The sequence below is a fragment of the Leucopleurus acutus genome (assembly GCF_964270905.1).
Source record: "Leucopleurus acutus genome assembly, chromosome: 4".
NCBI lineage: Eukaryota > Metazoa > Chordata > Mammalia > Artiodactyla > Delphinidae > Leucopleurus > Leucopleurus acutus.
In genome coordinates, this window is record NC_139146.1 from 149,534,120 (window position 1) to 149,554,002 (window position 19,883).

At 41.9% G+C, this 19,883-nt stretch overlaps 2 protein-coding genes across 5 annotated transcripts in view; one reads left to right on the forward strand and one right to left on the reverse strand.

Annotated features, from left to right (window-relative positions):
- Positions 1 to 19,883, reverse strand: part of HERC3 (HECT and RLD domain containing E3 ubiquitin protein ligase 3) — a 138,922-nt gene that overhangs the window by 20,994 nt on the left and 98,045 nt on the right. The gene's annotated exons all lie outside the window — the stretch shown is intronic.
- Positions 11,509 to 13,296, forward strand: NAP1L5 (nucleosome assembly protein 1 like 5; the record flags this gene model as incomplete). The annotated part of the gene is made up of 1 exon (XM_082838091.1): positions 11,509 to 13,296. The coding sequence occupies one exon, from the start codon at positions 11,509 to 11,511 to the stop codon at positions 12,037 to 12,039; it is 531 nt and encodes a 176-aa protein (XP_082694217.1). The 3' UTR covers positions 12,040 to 13,296.

Sequence of the window (19,883 nt, forward strand, 5' to 3'; positions counted from 1 at the left end):
CATACACCATGATCAAGTGGGGTTTATCCCAGGAATGCAAGGATTCTTCAATATATGCCAATCAATCAATGAGATACACCATATTAACAACTAGAATGAGAAAAACACATATGATCATCTCAACAGATGCAGAAAAATTTTCGACAAAATTCAACACCCATTTATGTTGAAAACCCTCCAGAAAGTTGGCATAGAGGGGACTTACCTCAACATAATAAAGGCCATATATGACAAACCCGCAGCCAACATAGTTCTCAATGGTGAAAAACTGAAACCATTTCCACTACGATCAGGAACAAGAGAAGGTTGCCCATTCTCACCGCTATTATTCAACATAGTTTTGGAAGTTTTAGCCACAGCAATCAGAGAAGAAAAAGAAAGAAAAGGAATCCAAATTGGAAAAGAAGAAATAAAGCTGTCACTGTTTGCAGATGACATGACACTATATATAGAGAATCCTAAAGATGCTACCAGAAAACTACTAGAGCTAATCAATGAATTTGGTAAAGTAGCAGGATACAAAATTAATGCACAGAAATCTCTTGCATTCCTATACACTAATGATGAAAAATCCTAAAGAGAAATTATGGAAACACTCCCATTTACCACTGCAACAAAAAGAATAAAATACCTAGGAATAAACCTATCTAAGGAGACAAAAGACCTGTATGCAGAAAACTATGACACTGATAAAAGAAATTAAAGATGATACAGATGGAGAGATATACCATGTTCTTGGATTGGAAGAATCAACATTGTGAGAATGACTATACTACCCAACGCAATCTACAGATTCAATGCAATCCCTATCAAACTACCAACGGCATTTTTCACAGAACTAGAACAAAAAATTTCACAGTTTGTATGGAAACACAAAAGACCTCAAATAGCCAAAGCAATCCTGAGAATGAAAAATGGAGCTGGAGGAATCAGGCTCCCTGACTTCAGACTATACTACAAAGCTACAGTAATCAAGACAGTATGGTACTGGCACAAAAACAGAAATATAGATCAATGGAACAGGATAGAAAGCCCAGAGATAAACCCATGCACATATGGTCACCTTATCTTTGATAAAGGAGGCAAGAATATACAGTGGAGAAAAGACAGCCTCTTCAAAAAGTGGTGCTGGGAAAACTGGACAGCTACATGTAAAAGAAAGAAATTAGAACACTCCCTAACACTATACACAAAAATAAACTCCAAATGGATTAAAGACGTAAATGTAAGGCCAGACACTATAAAACTGTGAGGAGAACATAGGCAGAACACTCTATGACATCCATCACAGCAAGATCCTTTTTGACCCACCTCCTAGAGAAATGGAAATAAACAAATGGGACCTAATGAAATTTAAGAGGTTTTGCACAGCAAAGGAAACCATAAACAAGACAAAAAGACAGCCCTCAGTGTGGGAGAAAATATCTGCAAATGAAGCAACTGACAAAGGATTAATCTCCAAAATATACAAGCAGCTCATGCAGCTCAATGTCAAAAAACAAACAACCCAATCCAAAAATGGGCATAAGACCTAAACAGACATTTCTCCAAAGAAGATATACAGATTGCCAACAAACACGTGAAAGGAAGCTCAACATCACTAATCATTAGAGAAATGCAATTCCAAACTACAATGAGGTACCACCTCACACCAGTCAGAATGGCCATCATCCAAAAATCTACAAACAATAAATGCTGGAGAGGGTGTGGAGAAAAGGGAACCCTCTTGCACTGTTGGTGGGAATGTAAATGGATACAGCCACTATGGAGAACAGTATGGAGGTTCCTTAGAAAACTAAAAATAGAACTACCATACCACCCAGAGTAATACCACTATTGGGCATATACCTTGAGAAAACCATAATTCAAAAAAAGTCATGTACCACAATGTTCACTGCAGCTCTATTTACAATACCCAGGACATGGAAGCAACCTAAGTGTCGAACAATGGATAAAGAAGATGTGGCACATATATACAAGGGAATATTACTCAGCCATAAAAAAGAAATGAAAATGATTTATTTGTAGTGAGGTGGATGGACCTAGAGTCTGTCATACAGAGCGAAGTAAGTCAGAAAGAGAAAAACAAATACTATGCTAACACATATATATGGAATCCAAAAAAAAAAAATGGTTCTCATGAACCTAGGGGCAGGACAGGAATAAAGATGCAGACGTAGAGAATGGACTTGAGGACATGGGGAGGGGGAAGGGTAAACTGGGATGAAGTGAGAGAGTAGCATTGACATATATACACTACCAAATGTAAAACAGATAGCTAGTGGGAAGCAGCCGCATAGAACAGGGACATCAGCTCGGTGCTTTGTGACCACCTAGAGGGGTGGGATAGAGAGGGTGGGAGGGAGACACAAGAGGCAGGAGATATGGGGATATATGTATATGTATAGCTGATTCACTTTGTTATAAGGCAGAAACTAACACACCATTGTAAAGCAATTATACTCCAATAAAGGTGTTAAACAAAAAACAGACATAGGGAGAGTCAAAAAAAAAAAAACTAGAACTTGAAGGTTTGGAAAATTCTCAGACTACCCATATGTCATGGTCTGGAAAAAAGCCAAGGGTGTGGCTGAACAATGGTTTGCTGAAGAGATCAGGCATGTGGCTCATGGATCAATCATCTCAGCAGAAGCCAGGAACAGCGATGTGGCTCTCCAGGAAAGATATGTGGAGGACCCTCTGGTCTGATGGCTTGGATCCCCATGAATTGCCTGGGAGGCCAACAAGGTTTATGAGAATTTTATACCAGCACTGCCAGCTTGCACTGAAGGGGCAAAGATGGTAAAAAATGAAGAAAGGCTGTCAGGATTCCACAGGTGTGAAATTAGTCAGTAGAGCTAACTGGCTGTGAACAAGTGTTATCTTTCAAGAAAAGGGAAGAATGACCCCAACGGCAGATAAGAGTCCAGTAGGGCTATCACTACCACCATGGGCATAGGTCCAGGAACAAGGCCGGCACTTCCATGGCTCCAGAAGCCAGGACTACTATCCCAGTGGGCCAGAGGACAGAGCACGGACCCACAGAGGATTGTTCTCCAAGTCTTAAAATCTAATGAGTAGGGGACTTCCCTGGTGATCCAGTGGTTAAGAATCCGCATTCCAATGCAGGGGACGCGGGTTCAACCCCCTGCTCAGGGAACTAAGATCCCACATGCTGCGGGGTAACTAAGATCCCACCTGCTGCGGGGCAACAAAGCCTGCGTGCTCTAGAGCCCATGTGCCGCAGCTACTGAGCCCGCACACTCTGCAGCCTGCGTGCCACAACTAGAGAGAAGCCCGCACGCCGCAACAAAAGATCCCACGTGCCGACGCAGCCAAATAAATAATAAATAAGTAAATATTTTAAAAATATCTAATAAACAGAATGGGAGAAAATATTTGCAAACAAAGTGACTGACAAAGGATTAATCTCCAAAATACATAAACAGCTCATGCAGCTCAATATCAAAAAAAACCCCAACAACCCAATCCAGAAATGGGTGGAAGATCTAAACAGACATTTCTCCAAAGAAGAGATACAGATGCACATGAAAGATGCTCTTCACTACTTATCAGAGAAATGCAAATCAAAACTACAACGAGGTGTCACCTCACACCAGTCAGAATGGCCAGCACCAAAAAATCTACAAACAATAAATGCTGGAGAGGGTGTGGAGAAAAGAGAATCCTCCCACACTGTTCGTGGGAATGTAAATCGGTACAGCCACTATGTTCCTTAAAACACTAAAAATAGAGCTACCATATGATCCAGCAATCCTACTCCTGGGCGTATATCCAGAGAAAACCGTAATTCAAAAAGATACACATACCCCAATGTTCACTGCAGCACTATTTACAACAGCCAGGACATGGAAGGAACCTAAATGTCCATCAACAGAGGAATGGATAAAGAAGATGTGGTACATATATACAATGGAATATTACTCAGCCATAAAAAGAATGAAATAATGCTATTTGCAGCAACATGGGTGAACCTAGAGATCGTCATGCTGAATGAAGTCAGTCAGAGAAAGACAAATATCATATGATATCACTTATACGTGGAATCTAAAAAAATGGTACAAATTAACTTATTTACAAAACAGAAATAGAGTTACAGATGTAGAAAACAAACTCATGGTTACCAGGGGGGAAGCTGGGGGATAAATTGGGAGACTGGGATTGACATAAACACACTACTGTATGTAAAACAGATAACTAATAAGAACCTACTGTATAGCACAGGGAACTTTACTCAATACTTTGTAATGACCTATATGGGAAAAGAATCTGAAAAAGAGTGGATGTGTATGTATATGTATAACTGATTCACTTCGCTGTACAGCAGAAACTACACAACACTGTAAATCAACTGTACACCAATAAAATTATTTTTAAAAATCGAATGACAGAATGGCCATTATCAAAAAAAGCTAAAAACAAAAAATGCTGGAAAGGGTGTGGTGAAAAAGGAACCCTCCTACACTCTTGGTGGGAATGTAAACTGATACAACCACTATGGAAAACAGTATGGAGGATCCTTAAAAAACTAAAAATAGAACTACCAGAGGACCCAGCAATCCCACTACTGGGCATATACCCTGAGAAAACCATAATTCAAAAAGAGTCATGTACCAAAATGTTCACTGCAGCTCTATGTACAATAGCCAGGAGATGGAAACAACCTAAGTGTCCATCATCGGATGAATGGATAAAGAAGATGTGGCACATATATACAATGGAATATTACTCAGCCATAAAAAGAAACGAAATTGAGCTATTTGTAATGAGGTGGATGGACCTAGAGTCTGTCATACAGAGTGAAGTAAGTCAGAAAGAGAAAAACAAATACCTTATGCTAACACATATATATAGAATCTAAAAAAAAAAAAAATGGTACTGATGAACCTAGTTGCAGGGCAGGAATAAAGAGGTAGACATAGAGAATGGACGTGATGACATGGGGTGGGAGGGCGAAGCTGGGGCAAAGTGAGCGTAGCATCGACATATATACACTACTGAATGTAAAATAGTTGGCTGGTGGGAAGCAGCAGCACAGCACAGGGAGATCGGCTCGGTGCTTTGCAATGACCTAGAGGGGTGTGATTGGGAGGGTGGGAGGGAGACGCAAGAGGGAGGGAACTGGGGACATGTGTATGCATATGGCTGATTCGCTTTGTTGTGCAACAGAAACTAACATGGTACTGTGAAGCAATTATACTCCAGTAAAGATGTATTAAAAAAAAAACTAATGAAATTTGCCCTGCTAGGTTTATAATTTGCTTGGGACCTCTGGCCCCTTTCTTCCTCCTTTTAGAATGAGAATGTCCTTCCAATGCCTGTCCCACCATTGTATTTGGAATAATCTGTCTGGTTTCACAAGTTCACAGGCTATAGAAGAATTCTGTCTCAGGATGAATCAAACCTTAAGTCTCACTCATACCTGACTTAGACGATATTTACATGATGTATTAGTCCAGACTCTCCAGGGAAACAGAACCAATAGGAAGTGTGTGGGCATATGGGTATATACATATATAAATAGAGAGAGAGATTATAAAGAATTAGTTCATGCAATTACAGAGGCTGACAGACCACAAGATCTGCAAGCTGGAGACCCAGGCGAGCAGATGATGTAGCTCTAGTCCAAAGGCAGGCAGGCTCGAGACCCAGGAAGGGCTGATGCTTCCGTCAGAGTCTGAAGGCAGGAAAAAACTGATGTCCTGGGGCTTCCCTGGTGGCGCAGTGGTTAAGAATCCGCCTGCCAATGCAGGGGACACGGGTTCGAGCCCTGGTCCGGGAAGATCCCACATGCCGCGGAGCAACTAAGCCCGTGCACCACAACTACTGAGCCTGCGCTCTAGAGCCCACGAGCCACAACTACTGAAGCCCACGTGCCACAAGTACTGAATCCTGCGTGCCTAGATCCCGTGCTCTGCAACGAGAAGCCACCGCAATGAGAAGCCCACGCACCACAACGAAAGAGTAGCCCCCGCTCGCCACAACTAGAGAAAGCCCGTGCACAGCAACGAAGACCCAACACGGCCAAAAATAAATACGTAAATTTTAAAAAAAACCAAAGACACAAAACTCATGTCCCAGCTCAACGGCAGTCAGGCAGGAGGAGTCCCCCTTACTCAGCCTTTTGCTTCTATTCAGGCCTTCAACTGATTGGATGAGACCCATGCACATCAGGGAAGGCAATCTGCTTTACTCAGTTTCCTGATTCAAACGTTAATCTCGACCAGAGACATCTTCACAGACATACCCAGAGTAACGTCTGACCAAACATCTGGGTACTCCATGGCCCAGCCAAGTTGACACATAAAACTAACCATTACAGAAGAGACTTTGAGTTGATGCTGGAATAGGTTAAGACTTTGGGGGGTGCTGAAATTGAGTGAATGTATTTTACAGGTGAGAAAGATATGAATTTGGAGGGGGAGGCAGAGAACAGTACGTTATGGGTTGGACTGCGTCTCCCTAAAATTCATATATTAAAGTCCTAACCCCCATTACCTCAGAAGCTGACCTTATTTGGAGATAGGGTCTTTACAAAGGTTATCAAGTTAAAATGAAAGTATTAGGGTGGGTCCTAAGGCAACGACTGCTATCCCTATCAAAAGGGGAAATGTGCACACAGACCTGCACAGAGGGAAGACAATGCGAAGAGACACAGGGAGAAGACAGCTATCCACAAGCCGAGGAGAGAGGTCTGGACTAATTCCTTCCCTCACAGCCCCCGGAAGGATGCAACCCTGCCAACACCTTGGTTTTGGAGTTCTAGCTTCCAGAACTGTGAGACAATAAATTCCTGTTGTTTAAACCACTTAGTCTGTAGTATTTTTTTTTTACAGCAGCCCTAGCAAATTAATACACAGACTCTAATCTCTATCTGCCAATTAGTACTGCTCTCACCACATGCTTTTCTTTAACAGTGATCATTAACAGTTACGGAGTGTTTACTAGGTGCTAGTCACTGCAATAAGTACTTGGATACACGCTATCTCAGTGAATCCTCAAGGCCACCCTTTGAGTAAACTTTACGGTATAAGAATTGTGACTCAATAAATATACAAACAGTCAAGAAAAAACAACTTTTTTGAAGTTGATGTGATCATTATTCCAATTTCACAACTGAATTCAAGAACACAACTAGTAGAAGGGCAGGGGCAGAAACTGAAGCCAGATATCTGAGTACAGACCTGTGCTCTCAACCCCACCTCATCGAAGTGCCCTCCCTACCCCACCTTGCTTGCTTCCAATGTGACAGCTGTGTGAGAAATTACAGTATGCCAAGATAAGGACTTCACAGCGTGACGGCACATCGTGCTATTCACAGCTATGTGTTACCTGCAGCCCCACAGTACACTAGAGTCCACAAAGCCCATAAAATGAGACAACTCTTAATGAGTTAATTTTTAAACACACAGATTTTAAAAAGCAAGTACTATATGCATTGCCAAGGGTTTTCAGAAGTCTGAATCCAAACTGTAGTAAGGGTCTTTTTAAAAGCTTGTCAAACTGATTCTGAAATTAATATAGAAAGTCAAAGGACCTAGAAAAGCAAAACAATTTTGAAAAAGAACAGAGTTAGCCAACTTGAATTACCTAATTTCATGACTTATTATTATAAAGCTACAGTTATCAAGTGTGGTATTGGGGAAAGGACACATAAATCAGTGCAACAGAACAGAAAGTCCAGAAATGGAGCCACATGTACATGGACAGTTAATTTTTGCCAAATTTGAATGAGCAATTCTGTGGAGAAAGGATAGTATTTTCAATAGAAGTCGTACTGCATCAACAGAATATTCATATGCTAAAGGTATCTATCCCTATACCTGACACCTATTTAAAAGGTAACTCAATACGGATCGGAGTGTAAAAGTGAAACTTTAAGTTGTAAAACTTCCAGAAGAAAACATAAGACCAAATCTTTACGGCCTTGAAGTTGGCAAAGATTTCTTAAATATGACACCCAAAGCATAATCTATAAAGAAAAGGTTAATAAAATGGATTTATCAAAATTTTAAATATCTGCTTTTTGAAGACACTATTACAAAAATGAAAGACAAGCCCCAGACTGAAAGAACATATTTACAAAACACATATCTTACATAGGACCTGTACCCAGAATATATAAAAACATTAAAAAATTAATGAGCAAAAATTTCAATTTAGAAAATGGGCGAAAGCTCTAAACAGACATTTTATGAAAGGAGATACATGAGTGGCACATAAGCACGCTGGAAGATAACATCTCTAATCATCATGGACACTTACACAGCTCTGAGATGAGGGGACAAAAAACCAACAATACCAAATGCTGGTGAGGGTGTGGAACAGCTGCAACTCTCATGCACTGCTAGTGTGACGGCAAGGGGGACAGCCGCTGTGGAAAACACCGTGAAGTTTCTTATAAAGTTAAACCCACATTTACCGTATAACCCAGCAATTCCACTTCTAGATACTTAGCCAAGAGAAATAAAGACCTCTGTTCACACAGAAATCTGCTGATGAATGTTCACAGTATCATTATCCGTAATCACACAAAAAAAACCTGGAAATAACTCAAATGGGAATATTACTCAGTAATAAAAAGGAACAAAGTACTAATACAGTATACGGAACACCACTGATGAATCTCAAATTCATTATGCTGAGTGAAAAAGGCTACACACACATGATTCCATTTATGTGACGTTCTGGGGAAAAGTCAGAATTACAGAGACAGATCAATGGCTGCCAGGTCGGGCAGGAAGGGAAAGACCAGGAACGTATCTGGGGGGATGAGGTTACTGCTCTGCAGTTGCCTTACTGTAGTGTTTACGTGACTCTGTATATCTGTCAAAGTATCCTGAAAAGAGTAAACTTTATGGTAAACAAATTATATCTCAATACAGACTTAAAAAAAAAAAAAAGAGTACCCTTGAGACTGGCTGGGACCCTTTGCTGCAGTGCTGGCACCTGGACAAACATCTCCTCCAGCAGCAAAATACAAAGAAAGCAGAAGGGACTAAAAATAACCGCATGGGTGCCCAGTTGGGGCAAATTACGAACAGGGAACAAGGTACAAAAAGACCAAAAACCCAGCGTCACTTCTGAGGAACCAGGAGCAAAAGCAGGGTACCAGGAACAAAAAGCAGGGTACTGCGCACGCCCCCTGCACACAGACCCACCAAGGGGCTGGGCAGACCAGCGAAGCTACCCCTCTGGCCTGACCCCTGGACCCATTCCTACCCTTGCCCCAGATAAGGAACCCGCTCACCTCCCCGCTTAGGGAATGAAAAGGGAAACTGTTAACGTGCTTTAGCTCCCTTGTGCTGTAGCACGAGTCCCAATAAAGCCTTGCTTGAATTTCTTACGTGGCCTCTTATCAGCTTCTATTGATGAAGGAGTCCAAGAACCCCACAGCTTAAGGCGAAGTTTAAAACTTTTTTTAAAGATGGGAACATAAAAATCCTAAAAGACGGGCACACCCTGGCTGCCTCAAGCAAGTTGAGTTAGTTAAGTAGATTTGAATAAAGTTTGGGTCTTGTTTTGTTTTATCTTTTTAAAGTATGCCATAGCTTCTATACTACAGGAGTTTGAAGGCCCGGTTTTGGCCCGATTCTGCCAAACAGGTGATACATAATTGTAAGAGAGTATTTATTTCACTTTCTTTTTCTGCTTCTAAGTTCCTTACTTTTAAAAATGAGAAAAGGCATTCCTAACCTCAAGGTCGCTTTAGCTGGCTGATCCTATACATATTTCATACATGGTATATGGAATATGTATACGATCAGCCAACTAAATATAGATATATCATTACAGCAGATTCAGTCAGAGTTAAGACTGAAATTTAACAAAAAAAACCTCTGTCATAACAAATGCTAACAGGGAAGGAGACAATAAATTATCTGGAACGGAATTAAGAAAGTAAGTAATATGAATCACAAGTACCAAAAAAAACTAGCATGTTTGCTAATGGGAATATATTGGGCCTTTTATAAATAGTAACTTTCTTTGGGGATGGGCACAAAGATGTCCTTTTGTAAGAGAATTATTATCGCAGGTTATCTTTGTGGATTAATAAATGCAATTTAAATATTTTGCCGACAAAACACTTACCAAGTGCGCACCAAGTGTCAGCACTAAGTGCTTTACATATTATTAACTCATATCCGCAAGAACCAAAAGACGGCACCAAATGTACGTAGGGAAGTAATTTCCTTACAGTCACAGGTTTTATGGAAAAGCTTCAGCAAGTCCCAGTATAACTGATGAAGGAAAAGCATTTGTATCAGTCATGCCGAATTTGAAACCATTCCCGAAGAACCCCGGTAAAGATCGTTTGCGTTCCATACCTAAAACTATGTGCCCTTATCCTTATTCAAGAATCTATCATTCTGATTTAATAAATGAGGAACTAAAGTCTCTACTCACGTAGCTACTAGGGAACAAGAGTTCGGTATTTGATAACTTTTCTTCATGTTCTCATACACGAATCACCAGTAAGAGCCATAGCACAGGTGCTGAACGTGCCTCGGGGACAATGCCCGTGCGTGCGTGTTTGTGCCAGCGCGTCCCCAAGGAACGGCAGTCCTAAACACATGCTTCAGGCTCGGGAAGGCAGGGGGCCCTCGGCCTGGGCCTCAGGGCTTACACGGTCTTGCTTTCTGTGGCCCTCCTGCCGCTTCATTCCGAGGACCCTTCGAGAACATTCCAGGATAACGTAGTGCCGAGATTCCCTATCCAAACGGCTCCAAAGCTGCTTCCAGGGTCCGTCTAGCCGAGAGAAGACCCTGCCACCAGTATATATGCTGCTAGGCTGGGAAAGGGCCAAAAGGGGCTGTTGGGATGGGGGGGGCACGGGTGATGGGGGGCATGTAAACTGCACTATTCCCGCCCCATCATCACACGCACCCAGGTCGTCAAGGGGGTGGGACGGAGCCCGCTCTCCCCGCGCCTCCGCTTCCCGGAAAAGAAGTCAGTGAAATCTCAGGTGCTTAAAGACGGCTCCCCAAGAGTAAGCCAGAGACGGCCTGCCAACGGCAGCCCAACGGCAGCTAAGGGGAGATGCACACAAACGCCAAGCCAGGCGCACTGGCGGATGGAGATGAAGCCCTGGGCGGGCTAGAGGAGCACGACGGCCAAGGCTGAGCCCTTCCCCGCGGCGGATCCCCGCGGCCAGCCGCAGCCCCGCTCTACTGTGGGGGGGAGGCGTGCGCAGGCGGACGGGCAGGGTCGCTAAGAAACGGGTCCGGACGTCGTCCGCAGTGCGGGGAGACGGCAGCGCAGCATCGGCGGTCGGCTGGCTGGTGCGGGTCGAGGGCCCGACCATCAGCTGATTCTGGGGAGCCAGTCAAGCGCCCGCGGGGGCAAAGGGCGGGGCCGCGCCAACGTCCCCGCCGCGGCCGACGTCAGTGCCGCTTGCCGCTTGCCGCTTGCCGCAGGATCGCCGGGGCGCAGCTCGCGGGCAGCTCTCCGCGGGAGCCACCGAGACCTCTGCGCTGCTCCGCGAACATGGCCGACACGGAGAACCAGGGCCCCGCGGAGCCGAGCCAGGCGGCGGCGGCGGCGGTGGCGGCGGAGGAGGTAATGGCGGAAGGCGGTGCGCAGGGGGGAGATTCTGACAGCGCGTCCGGCGACTCCGACGGCGCGGTCGGTCAGACGGCTGAGGACCCCCAGACGCCTGCAGAGAATGCACCGAAGCCTAGAAATGACTTTATCGAGAGCCTGCCTAACTCGGTGAAATGCCGAGTCCTGGCCCTCAAAAAGCTGCAGAAGCGGTGCGATAAGATAGAAGCCAAATTTGATAAGGAATTCCAGGCTCTGGAGAAGAAGTATAACGACATCTATAAGCCCTTACTCGCTAAGATCCAGGAGCTCACCGGTGAGATGGAGGGGTGTGCGTGGACCTTAGAGGGTGACGACGAGGAGTTGGAGGATGAAGAGTACGAGGAGGAGGAGGGAGAGCCTGCGGCGGAGGCGGCGGCTGCTGCCGCCAGAGATGAGGGTCCCCACTCTGCAGTGTCTGACGACGCCCAGAAATAAGCGGGGGCAGAGATTGCAGAGGAGAATGACGACGCAGATTCAAAACCCCGATTCTTTTTTTTCTTTTACACATCGGTGGACTTGAAAAGGCTCAGGTTTTGGACCAAAGTACAATGTGAATCAATTCTGACATTCCTAGAATCATATTAAATCGACGCAATCAGGTTCTGGCCAGCCCGTTTCCAATCTGAACACCAATACACCAAAAGGTGTTGTAAACGAGTTAAATTTAAAATGGCTTTTTCATGATCTCTTCTGCGAGGGCTGGAGTTGAGACTTCCTAAGGGTGTCAAGTAGATGTGAAGGAAAGAACGTCACTTTGAAACCCTTTGATCACACTGTCATCCCACTACGCACAGAACACCCAAGCCGAGACCGAACATGTTCTCAATGCCTAATTCTTCAATTTCTTTAGTCTTGCATCTTTCCAGCTCAGAAGCATCAGAACCCAAGAAAAAGCTCATCTTTAAGACTTTGCTTTCATAACCCAGACGTCAGCTTTACACTTCAGAGAAGCGTGATGGGATGGAGGAAGCCCGTGCCGGAGATCATGACAGTACTGTTAATGAGGCCCAGAAAACTGCCACTTCCAATTCTAAAGACTGTACTGAATATTTGGTTCTGAGAAGGAGGGTGTATAACCTGTACACTATTGTCAACATATGTGTTCATTATTTACAGTCTCGTGTTTATGTGTTTCCCTGGTAGTGTCTATTTACAAAGGTGTTAAAAAAAAAAACAATGTTTAAGTATTGATCCCTTTATCTAGCATTTTAGAAATATTAATTTACTTGAAAAGATGTAGAACCTAGTAAATTCTGTAAAGCATGTGTATCCAATGTTATGTTGGATCCTTGTGATGTCTTTTTGTCTTGTAGCTTTTAGAATGTAGCTGTGAAAATTATCAGAACTCTTCACGGAAGCTAATGTGTGGAAAAAATATATACTTGAAGAACCAATCCAACTGTGTGTCCCCATCCCCAGCTCAGAAGTAGAAAGGGTTTAAGTTTGCTTGTGTTAGCTGTGCCTTCCTTATTTTGCTATGTAAATGTGACATATTAAATATAAAATGGTGCATAATCAAATTTTTCTGCTTGAGAACAGACTGTCATACAGTAAAGGATTTTTAGGAGGACACATTTAATGTAAAGACTCTTAGCTTCTTTGTGGGTTTTGAATTGTGTGATCTGTAAAGAAATTTAAGCATAACGTTGTTTACCACTGTGGTGTTAATAAAACAGTATTTTCAAAAAACAAAAGGACTCATACCCTGAATGCCTGGAATCAAATCCCAGCTCTGCCTCCTATTAGCAATGAATCTTGGGCAATTACGTTAATCTGTGTTCAGTTGCTCCTCATCTATAAAAGGGGATAGTAAGTCCCTTCCTCACAGGTTATTATGAAGAACAAACTAGTTAATTTACATAAATCCCACAGACCAGTGTCTGACCCTAAGGGTTCAAGATATTTTAGCTATTATTATTATGGTTATTATTATTATATGAAAGATAAAGATGATGATTTGAAATTCAATCCTCCTAAATTACGAAAGAAGAAAAAATACATATTATATTCCTAAGTTCATGATATTACTGTTAAAGTGGGCTTTAATTCATAAACACAGGTAGTTCAATAAACTGTCTTGTTTTGTTTTCCTCAGTATAAAAATCAGGTTTTGATTTCTTCCCAGAAAGGACAAAAGACTTTAATGTGACATTATGCATATATTAAAAAGTCTATTTCAGCTTTATATTTGGGCATTCTAAATGAAGTATAAAACTGAGGACCCCCCCCCCCAAAATTTTAAACACAGACGTGTTTTCTTCCATTTCCCTTAAGGGTTAAAATTAGAAGCAAAATTAGACTGCTTTACCTTAGGGAACGGAAGGAAGCTCTGACCTGTTGCTAATGGCAATAGTTGAGTGAAACCTTAATGTATTATTAATCTTCCTTAGGGCCAGGACAACAAAAAGAGAAAAGCAAAATAACGTATTACGTAAGTCAATGACTATCTTAACCATGATTATCTGAAATAGAAGGGAAAAAATCTAAAAAAATTCAATATTCATTTCTTATCCCTAGGAGTAAGAGACTGTCATTTAATATTTTTCTAGGTCCCACAAAAAAGCAAAACTGAATGAAACAAATAAGGTGTGTAGTTAGTGGGGGGAAAAAAATTTTTTTTTCAGGCATGTGATTACTATACATAGAAAACCCAAGAGAATCAACCGAAAGCTGTCACATTCACAAATTTGAGGAATAGAACAGACATATAAATATATAAAAACCAATAACTATTTCTAGGCACTACTACTGATAAAAATATATGCGAAGGGCTCTCTTTCACAGTAGAAATAAGAAACGAAAATATTTATAAAAACCTCTAATAAAAATGTATATAACCAATGAAAAAAAAAACAGTATCACAAAGAAATGTAAAAGAGGCCTTTGGAAGGTGAGATTGAATATCACAAAAGTGTCAATTCTTCCCAAATTAACTTTTAATTTATTACACTTCAAATCAAAACCCAAACTGGATCTGGAACCATATAATTACCCTATCTTCACCTGTAAGAATAGGAAAACAAGATTTTTACCTTAGACCAGACACAAAAAAAATGTTTTTAATTGAAGAAAATATATTATTAAGTATCAATTACTAGACAGGGAAAGGTTACATTTAGAATGATTTAAGACCAAAAGAAATAATCGACAGGCACGACAACACAAAAATTAAGAAGTTTTAGAGATTTAAACAGACTCCACATTTTTAAAAGTAAACAGCAAACTGGGAATAAAATCTGCAATAAATACAAATGGCAAAGGGCTAATAGTCTTAATATAACAAAGAGTTGATACAAATGATATGAAAATCATTTCATCTTAATAGAGAAAAACGTAAAGGACATCAGCAGACGACTTTAAAAAAGGGAAATACTGCAGTCCTGTTTGGGGCAGCAAGACACGTCCTGAAAGGGCAATACTAAGTGGACCAGGCCTCCAGCAAGGTCTGGAGGATATGCAGGTCGAGCTGTGTGCTCTGGCCAGCAATCTTTCTTTCACTTACGATAAGACTTTAGCTGTGGGGTTTTCTAGCTACCAGTCATACCACTGTTGGTTACTTTTCTCAGGAGAAGGCACATAATGTGCCCTTCACAATGTCAAACAATTTCCACCATTTTCCTAACTGGGTTGATCTTTCCCCTCTGTTTCCTGCACTGCTTATTTGATAGTTCCTCAGGCAGACATAAATCTTGTGTGTTAACATGTAGCAGGATACCCTCCCTTGAAGGCAGGTCAAACGCTCTCACTCATAAACCTTTTTTCATCCATTATAGGCCCAAATTAGTAAGCAACGCACAAAGTAACTGGCAGAAAGAAAGGCAACTGTGCATTACACATTCAGCTCAGTCTCTAAGAGCATTATGCAGAAGACTGCAGCACGCCCACGCTCCCTGCCCGAGCACATCACAGCAGCTCTCCGGGAGTTTACAATTAAGTGTACATAGACACATTTGCATGTGCACACACATAGACACAAACACTTTTTTTTATTGGGGTGGAATTCACAAAACATAGCCGTTTTAAATGAACAATTCAGTGGCAGTTAATACATTAATAATGCTGGGCAATGACGACTTCTATCTCATTCACTTTTTTTAAACAAAAATATTTTAGAGGTAAACATCAGTAAAAAGGATCAATGCTGGGCAGAATATGTCAAGTAGCCTATGCATGGAAGAAATACAAATTTTACAAGTGAGGTCAAGTTTCTTATTAAATTAGATTAAAAAAAAAGAACACTCAGTATTTGTAAGGATTCGATGAAATGGGTACTTCTCATACATTGACGATAATGTATAAGCTGGTATAATTCATTAGCAAAATCAATTTAGTAAAAATATCAACAAATTCAAAATGATCTACACTAATTCAATTTCACCCTTGGGACCTTACCATTAAAAAGTAATTTTAAAAACAAACAAAGCTTTATACATAAGATGACTGATACAGTGTTACTAAAAATGGAGGGGGAAGAGAAAGAAAAAAAGGGAAAGAAAAAAAAAAGAACACAGAAACAAGCCAGATACGCAAAAGGGAAAGAATAGAAAATACACATTTACACAGCAGGCTGTGCAGCCATTATTAAGGGTGTTCATGAGGGCTTTATAATAACATTACATATATAAGCACCGTCTCAACCTAAGTTTAAAAATTCAGACATACACTTTTATACGTACCTTGTATGTCTTTAACTATGCCAACTCTGTTTTTAAAAAATTGCATAGTCTGCCTGAAACGAAAACGGCAAACTCTTCGAAGTCATTTATCTTCTAGGGATGAGGGGACATGGGGACTCTGGAGCCCTGGTCTTGGCCCTCTAAGCGGCAGTGGCAGTCAAACAGAATGGCTCTGAATCCTGGCTCTGGTGTTCGAACACTGGACTTCTGGCTGTGTAACCTTGAACAAGTGACTTTTGTCTCTCTCTGCCTCAGTTTCTTCAGCTGTAAAGTGGGGAGGACTGCATGGGAAGGACTCAGAATAATGCCTGACACAAGGGAAGCACTCGAGAAACATTACTGGCATTTTAATTATCTGCTATTCCTATAACAGCCCAGTGCGAGTACCACGCAGATCTTAACAATTACACCTCTCATAGACTACCTCAAGAGATCAAGGTGGGAGGAAGACGCAAGAGGGAGGAGATATGGGGATATATGTATATGTATAGCTGATTCACTGTGCTATAAAGCAGAAACTAACACACCACTGTAAAGCAATTACACTCCAATAAAGACGATAAAAAAAAAGAGATCAAGTGAAGTCTTTCATTAGTCCTAACTTCAGTAGATCTTAAGGCGCTAGAAAGATTTGTCATGTGTGGGTTTTATTCTCAGGTTCTCTCTATGGAATCTAGGTGCCCTTTGGAGCACTTACCTTAAGCCTGGCATTTCCTTTTCACTATTCCCTCTCCCCACCCCTTTTTTAATATGGAAGAAATGGGGGAAGAGATTGATTGCATTTGATTTGATTAAATTGAGTTAAACTGGGGGAAATCTAGAATGATATGTGGGGTTTTTTCATTAATGGTAGTAACACCATGCCACAGAGTGTGAGAACTACTTAACCACAAATAGTCATGTAATGCAGTATTATTCAGATGTGACTGCCAGTTGTTCCAAGATGTAGCTAAGATGTGGCCACCAGCAATCACCCATGGATGTTCTCTTACCTGGATGCTTATAATTCAATTGTCTGTCTGCAGCTCTTGTCCAAGGAAAGAAAGCAATTTTAAGTCCAAATGGAATGTAATAAATTATGGATACAGAATTGGTACCCTTCTGACATTTCCCTCCAGGGCAGTGGTGACAGCAAATATCTTACTGTTAACAGAAACAGCTTCAATGCCAGCAGTATCTGTATACACAACGCTCAAGTTAAAAATCCAGCAGGTGTTATTCTTTTGGTTCTTTCATTTAATTTTCTTAGACTAATCTATGAAATACCCAAAAAGGACCCCCGGTGATGAGGTTATGGCATATAACAGTCAAAAGGAAATAACAGCTGCAACGATTAATCTTTTACCGTCGTATACAAGCTTTCTTACCGGGATCTCAACATGCTTTAATGTTAAGATTTCTGCTTTTTGCAACATTAAAGATAAAGGAAAAAACATCTGCTTGTCTTCTTCTGGCTGTCCCTAACTCTGACAGCAATACTATGTAATGAGGCAGTAACCACACTAGGTTCTCAGAAGCCTTCCCAACAGGTAACTGTGTCAGCAAGGGGGTCTGCTCCTGTCACCGAGTACAGAGTCATGGACAACAGTGCCTAAAGCAGTGGGTGAGCTCCCCACCGTGTGTTCGATGAGTGCTAGCAACACAGAAAAGCCGAAACCCAAACTTGCACCGAACACAGAAGCCATTCCATGTTTAAATTTCAAGCATCGCGTACTGGCAATAAAAACAAGAACCCCCCACTGCCTGGCAATATTTAAAACGACAGCACATTTTATTGCACAAAGATTTGAAAACTTTTTTAGAAAGAGAGAAGCTATTTTTTAGAAAGTCATGGTAACATAACAATGGAGTTTTGTAATACAAGTAAAAGAATAATGTAAGTTCCCTTATTACTCCCTTGAAATTATGTACTGTCTTTCTTTTAAGGAACCTGTATGTCATCAGACCATCCTTATGAAAAATGTCTTGTAGAAGCAGCCCGAGGTCAATTAGGGACAAATAACTGCATAGACAGAGAAAAGGAACCCACATGGCTGTAAACAAAAGCACGCTCTCCACACTGATTCTGAGGACCCCGCATGGGATCAGCAATGTCCAGGAGTGCATATGTGTCAGTGTATGGTCAGGATATTCAAGGTGGCTGTCCTCTTGCTCGCTGTCCATCCCCTGCTCTACCTGTGCCTGCTTCACCTACACCTACTCACATGACTGACCTTCCTACATACTTGCCCCAGGCCCTAACTAAATGACCGTTCTAATTTGAGATGAGAACATCTCCTCGAAGATAGATAGCTTATCAAAGGAGTGTTGAGGGGCATGCCCGTCTACTGGTTTCCCTGATAACTGAGAGCCAACGTGACGTTAATTCCCCCTATAACTGGTAACCTCCTCCATCCCCTTTGTGGTAGCAAAGACTGCCACCACATCCTGCCTGACCTCGGATGCACACAGTGGGGTGTCGCTCCAAAACCTTGCTTCAGACATGTAAGATCTCCCATCCAGTAAACCACTGATGTCTCTGTTGCTGACTCCAGGCTCTTTCTTCGGTCTTAAGGCTGGGCAAGTACAGAGCTTGTAGGACTGTGGGGTGCAGCCCAAGAGTCAGCAACAAATATAAATAATGGAGAAGGAAAAAAAGAAGACGAAGAAAGAAAGTGTGCCACGGACCCACATCTATCATGCAACTCCTTTGCTCACAAACTTTACAGAGCACCTTTCCCTTTTTATTATATCCTCATCTCTACTTTCTAGTATCCAAATCTTAGGAGTCCTCCCAACAGCTCTAATCCCATATCCATCCTCCCAGATGCATCTCTCCACGTGGATTTCTCTGATCCCCTTCCGATCCAATTAATCAATTTTGTCTTCATACTTCATTTACGGTTACATATGAGAACAGCTTATCACCCTAAACAAACTGTGGTCTACTTCAGTGTTCCTGCACAAACTGTCTCTCAACTATTAAGTGAATTCAGTCGCTGATTCAAAGAAACACCTACTGAATAAGGAGAGACAGTGAGAGTGAGAGAGAGAGAGAGAGAGAAGCAGAGAGACAGAAAGAGAAAAACTCAGACCCGGAAAGAGAGAGAGCAAAAAAGGCAGAGACAAAAAGTACTCCAAGAGCAATAATTTTATAAAGATACGAAAAAGAAAAGTCCCAACAACTGCCTCTTCTGAAGACTACATCACAAATCACCTACGCCCACACGACATCGCTCTTTGCCCCACCCGGTGTATCTAACACACAGCGCATTAGGATGACTCACCAGAATGTGAAGAAATTCTGAATATGCCCCTCCTCAGGCTGCTTGCCCAGCCCACCGTTAGCTCCTAACAAATGATGCACACACTGTCGTGTCTGAAATCTGACGCAGAAGCTCAGACATCCTTTGAAAGACTAAAGGCTGTAGATGTATCTACGTACACACATACATACATATGTAATAAAGCAATCATCAAAACCAGGAGGGAAGAGAAATCACCTGGACCCACAAAGCCACTTTATGATCTGCCATAAATTCCCCAATGCTAAAAACAGTATCAAGGACTTCCCTGGTGGCGCAGTGGCTGAGACTCCGCGCTCCCAAGGCAGGGAGCCCGGGT